The sequence below is a fragment of the Solanum stenotomum genome, chromosome 7 (genome assembly GCF_019186545.1).
Source record: "Solanum stenotomum isolate F172 chromosome 7, ASM1918654v1, whole genome shotgun sequence".
NCBI classification, from domain to species: Eukaryota; Viridiplantae; Streptophyta; class Magnoliopsida; order Solanales; family Solanaceae; genus Solanum; species Solanum stenotomum.
In genome coordinates, this window is record NC_064288.1 from 57,535,890 (window position 1) to 57,541,889 (window position 6,000).

Consider the following 6,000-nt stretch of genomic DNA (forward strand, 5'->3'; position numbering starts at 1 on the left):
GCTCTTTTTCTCGGCCCAATAGCTCTTTCCAGTTCAATAAGTACTTGTGTGACCTTGGTATTCATATTGGGTTGGACTTGGTTCATAATACTTTACCCGTTCTAAAATGACAATTTACTAAAGTGACAATTAAGATGGGACGGATGGAGTAATTATTAGCACATACTAAATTAGGACAACGTGTTTAGATTTACAATTGATCAATCGTGAACTTCTCTAAAAAAATTCCAAACTTTTATGCAAAATGTACCAATTGACTAACCTTTGATTATTTGTCAAGTATTTAAATTTGATAATTAAGTATTTATTTCCAAACGTGCTTATAGTTGTGAATAAGTTGACCACTAATTAGAGCACAAAACCATCACAAGATTCTTGATTAATTATTACTTCTTGAACTGGAGGCTTGCATTTTAAAATGAGAAAATTATCTTGACTTCCATTTTTAGCAAATGATAAGTACGCGTTTGTTCATGAAAATTAATTTTTTTTTATTTTATTTAATATTTTTGAAGTTGGAATTGGAACTGAAGTGGTTGGCCATAGTTTTTGCAGAGGATATTTAGAATTTGAATGTAATTAACTTTTTAAAAATATGGTTTAGACCCCAAACTTTTAAAAATTAGTAAAATTATCTAACTTAGGCAAATTTACCTGAAGTATACACAATTGAATATTCTCTTAAAGAGTAATATCTCAAAATAGATAGTTAAATATAGAGTCGTCAATATGGGCTAGGCCCGTTGGGCCGGCCTGACCTAATCCGTAATTTAATAGGGCTGGGCTACGATTTTTGAAGCCCATTTAAGAAAATGACTTTTTTGCCCGGTTTGAATAAGTCTGCCGATTTGTGGGGCTTGAAAAATATGGATAGGGCAGGTCTGTGGGCCAAATAAAAATTAATTAAAAAATAAAAATAAAATATTGTATTAAAAATAATAAGAGTCTGAACTCAAAATCTTTTTAAAGTTTGAAATATTACGATTTAAATACAAATTATGTTTATAATATATGTATTACATAAAATAAAAATTTCCTAAATTTTCTAGGGAATCACTACATAGGCCGTAGCCTATAGAATATTGTGTTTTATTATGATCATTGGAAAACAATTAGGTTAATATTTTTATTTAGCTATTTATGCTTTTACTTGAAATCAAACTTAATAAATATTATAAAGATAATTTTATTTGTGGATTAACAAGTAGTAACACTAACACCATGTAATATTGTCTTGTCGATATTTATGATAATATTTTTAAATTATAATTTAATCTAAAAAATTATAAAAAAATATCCTTTCAAGAAAAGAGGGCAGTAGCCCGCGTACTTGTGGGCTGGGCCATCGATTTTCTAACCCACACCAAAAATGGGCTAGCCCGTCCTGATCCGTAAAATTTCAAAGCCTATATGGATTAGCCCGGTGGGGTGGGTCAGCTCATATTGACAGCTCTGGTTAAATAATGTTTTAATTAGATTTCATATACAAGCCACTACATACTATTACAATCCCCCCCCTTCCCAATTTAATTTTTAAAGTTGTAGTTGAAGATGGATTTTTGCTTGACTATAGTTTTCGCAAATAATAATTGATTATTTTGAATGAACTTTTCCGTAATAAAAAACATGAAATATAGTTTAAATGAAAATTTTCGAATAAATTTTCAAAAGAAAAATATAGTGAAAATAAAAAATAGTGGGTAAAAAGGTTTTAAGTGTTTTCTAATAGAATTTTTATGATTGGTACCCATTTTCAATAAAGTAAAAAAATAAAAATTATGTGGACTTTATCCTTAAAGAATAATAAACTCTGAAAATTATGTGGACTTATCCTTTAAATAAAGGAATAATACTAAGACAACTATATATAGCACTAGACAAAGCCCAATTAAGCAAAAAAAAAAAAAACTTGTTTCAAAATTAATTGACCTTGCTACAAATGAAATCAACAATTAGCATGAGCTGGTTTATAACAATTTTAGCCATTGCTGCTTTGTTTTCATCCCAATTAGCTTATGCCTATGATGTCAATCCTCTACAAGACATATGTGTTGCAGTTCAAGACTCCAACACTTCTGGTAAATCATCCTTTTATAGTCATGATAATATTTTAAGTTACACATTTGGTTGATCGACCAATGCTAGTCATATATACAAAAATTAGATGTCTATGATACGTATGTTATATATTTGTTGAATATTATCTTAGGTGACAACTAGGGGTGACAAATGGGTGGATTGGATCGGATTTGGATGGATTGAATCACAATCCATACATATAAAATATGGGTAAATATGAATTCTGTCAAATACAGTTTGATAAAATTATTGTAACACATGATTTTAATCTCTTAAAGCCAAAAAATATTAAATCAAAGCTAAACTGTTAATACCTCAACCCCTACCACCTCACCCCACCCCACCCCACCGTTATAATATTATTTTTTTAAATATAATTTTTTTTTACCTTGTACCCCCGCCCCATCCCACCCACCCCCACGACCACCTCCCCCACCCCAATTTTTTTTTTCTCAAAAACTATTTTTTTATAACTTTTTTTTTGAAATTTTTTTTGTCAACCCTACCCCCACCAGCCCCACCTCCCCTCACCCCCCCAAAAAAAAATTAAAAAAACTTTAAAAAAGAAAAAAAATAATTTCTTTTTTTTTTTTGAATTTTTTTTTCCAACCCTACCTCCCCCACCCCACCCCAGGACACCTCCCACCCAGAGCCAAAAAATCACAATTTTGAATGTTTTTATTTTCAAGTGCAATTAGGGATTTTTATGATAAGTGAGTGATATATGGATTCTCATGCTTACCCATTTTGTCCATATATTTGTATGAACTTAAATAGGTTAAAGTCCATATTTACCTATTTAAGAAAATATGAGTGATCCATTTAATTTAATATGGAAAAATGGATTCATTTCACTTATATGGACTGAAATTGTCACCCATAGTGGCAACTATATAGTATAATAACACCTTTTGTTTTGTCATCGAGAAATCCTAGAGGGTTAATGGCGCACGGTTCAAAGAAAGTCGATAGATAATGTGCCAACACTTCTACCTTTAGAGAAATTTTCACCAATTGTTCCTTTTTAGACATCTATTTAGTAAATGACTATCTTTTTTATTTTACTAGTTTATAGACTTCTTAAATTACCTTCTAAAGATTTTTTTTGAACAAACTGAAAGGCTATTAGACAACAGTTTGATGTTTTGTCTATAAAATTTAGAAATAAATGAGAAAAACATTAGATCCGGGTGTAACGATTGTAAGGATAATTTTCTAATATTTTGCTAATGTCCACTTAATTAAGTATAGGCTCAAGTGCTAATTCTCTTTCTTTTCCCCTATTTCAAACAATTATAGATGTTGTATAATTTGAGTTTATGTAATATGTTATCTCTTAATATCTTAATAATATGCTAACTTAATTCATTTTATTTTCACTTGTGTAGTTTTTGTGAATGGAAAGATTTGCAAAGACCCAAAGCTTGCAAATGCAGATGATTTTTCTACTTCAGGTTTTAATATAAGTGGAGAAGTAGTGGATAAAAAATATGGTTATGCTACAAAAATTGTGGATATAAACAATATGCCAGGGCTCAACACTTTAGGCATTTCTATAAATCGTGCTGATTTCGAACCAAAGGGTTTTATTCAATTTCACGCGCACCCTCGAGCTACTGAAATGATACATATCTTGGAGGGTACAATTTATGCGGGATTTCTTCTACTTCTACCTAATGAAGAAAACATCTATAAGGGTCGTCTCTTTGCTAAAATGTTGAATCCTGGCGATGTGTTTGTGATTCCACACGGGCTTATTCACTTCGCGTATAATGTTGGAAGTACAAATGCTACTTTATTTGCTAGTTTCAACAGTCAAAGTCCAGGATTCATCTTGATTCCTGATATAATCTTTGCTTCTGATCCACCTATTCTCGACGATGCTCTTGTCAAAGGTTTTCAGCTTGATAAGAATGTGATTAAACAACTTCAAAAGAAATTCTCCTAGATTATGTCATACAAATGTTGTTTTGTATGTTGAAGAAATTCACCTAGGATATATGATGACTTGTTTGTTTTATGTTTCTAATTATACTGTCCTTCCATCATGTAACAAGGTCTTTATTACTAAACAAAAAAATTTTTGAAAAAAGCTAAGAAGATTCTTGCAAATCATGTGTGATAAACAGTACTTTTATATAGCACCTATGTTTTTAATTTTTTTTATTTGACGATTCAATATATGACCAATTTAAAAATTCATGGACCATTCATAAACAACTTAATTAGGATGACATAACATTAAAAATGAAGGGTAGAATGGTGAATGCAATGTTAAGAAATTGACCAAATTCAAAATACTCTTCATAGAATATATATAGGTTGTCAATTTTATTGATCACTAAATTATCAACTCACCTAGAACTTAATTAATTAATTTATTCCCTAACTGCATGATATCAAGTATCAATCAACAAGAATTTGATATTAAATTAAGGTAAAATATCAACTTCTAATTTTTCTTTTATTTTAAGTGAGCAAGGTAATATAGATGAATGAGGTTTATATGTCACAAACAAGTTATTATCAATGTGGCTATTTTCAAGAAAGAATAAGTCTATCAAATATAATAAGTAACAAGAAGAAGAAACAATTTGAAAAAAAAAAAAGAGTTCTTTGTAAGAAACTTAATTCCAAAGTTAAATGAATATAGGTAAAAACAAGAGAAAAATAATAAAGTGCAACTTATGCTATATTATTTTTTTTAATCAAGTTTTGATATTTCGTACATTTTTTTGTGTTGTAGTTTCTAGGATTTGATCGCTGATTCCTAATTAAATCTTTTTGTCACAATTTCAGTTTTGAAAAAATGTGTATAAATAAAAAATCCTCATTTTTGACAAACTTAAATGACTAAATCTACTCGGAAATATATTTTCGACATTACTTTGAACCTACTACAAAAATAATGACTATTTTCGTCACTTCAACATTAAAAAAAAAAAAAAAAAATTAAAAATAGTGACAACTTTATATATTTATGAATAGGCTCAGATTTTTCAGTATAAATTCAATTACCTTATGATTAGCTATTATATTAATCATCCCTAAAAAAATAATAAGAAAAAAATTTCAATGGCTTTTTGCCTCCTAACAATTATTCTAGTCACTTTTGGTCTTCTTTCTTCCTTTGGTTCTTCATTTGATCCAAACCCTTTTCAAGATTTTTGTGTTGCAGCTACTGATTCGAATACTCCAGGTAAAATTCCACTTCATTCGTTACGAACAGTTATATGTAGTTATATTGTTCGATGAAAAATATGATAATAATATAAAAAAATTATTTATATTACAGGGGGACGTTAGTATCAGGATAAGAAAAATAATTCCAGGATCAAATATGAAAGTATCTTATTCTATATTTGATTGAAATTTTCTATTTCAAGTTAAGTAATCTCGGAACTATTTTTTATTTTAATCTTGGTAATACCATAACAAAATAATCAAATGACAAATATGCCCTTCTTCCAAAGCCCTTTTATCAAGATCTTTTAAGAAGGTTAAGGCTAAAATTGGAAATAGAAACTTGTTTCAAATCAAACACGTGTATTTTAATTCAATAAATATTTCCAATTATTACAATCCCACTTTATATTTCATATTCATGAACCAAACGTTCCTTCGATCTATAGAAGTTAAACTCTTTTTCTTTTTGTTATAATTTATTTTGCAGTGTTCGTGAATGGAAAATTTTGCAAAGATCCAAAATTGGCCACAGCAGATGATTTCTTTGTTACAGGACTTAACGTTAGTGGAAATCCTTTACCAGGATTGGGATCGTTTGTAAATTTAGTCGATATAAATCGTCTTGCAGGACTCAACACTCTTGGAATTTCACTTATTCGTATCGATTTTGCACCATATGGCCTAATTCCACCTCACACACACCCTCGTGGCACGGAAATTATTGTTGTCTTAGAG

The 6,000-nt window shown here is 29.5% G+C and overlaps 2 protein-coding genes across 2 annotated transcripts; both read left to right on the forward strand.

The window, feature by feature from the left end:
- Positions 1–1,932: 1,932 nt before the first annotated feature.
- LOC125871476 (germin-like protein subfamily 1 member 19) lies at positions 1,933–4,091 on the forward strand. Its single transcript, XM_049552067.1, has 2 exons — positions 1,933–2,078; positions 3,468–4,091. The coding sequence occupies exons 1-2, from the start codon at positions 1,940–1,942 to the stop codon at positions 4,025–4,027; spliced, it is 699 nt and encodes a 232-aa protein (XP_049408024.1). The 5' UTR covers positions 1,933–1,939; the 3' UTR covers positions 4,028–4,091.
- A 1,011-nt stretch (positions 4,092–5,102) lies between these two features.
- Positions 5,103–5,994, forward strand: LOC125871472 (germin-like protein subfamily 1 member 7; the record flags this gene model as incomplete). Its single annotated transcript, XM_049552061.1, has 2 exons — positions 5,103–5,278; positions 5,753–5,994. Coding segments are annotated over exons 1-2 (366 nt in total), but the record flags the coding sequence as incomplete, so codon positions are not given.
- Positions 5,995–6,000: the final 6 nt, after the last annotated feature.

Coding starts and splice junctions, on each gene's coding strand:
- LOC125871476 (XM_049552067.1), top strand. CDS start 1,940: ATGAAATCAACAATTAGCATGAGCTGGTTTATAACAATTTTAGCCATT. Junction 2,079..3,467: donor TCAAGACTCCAACACTTCTG/GTAAATCATCCT, acceptor TCACTTGTGTAG/TTTTTGTGAATGGAAAGATT.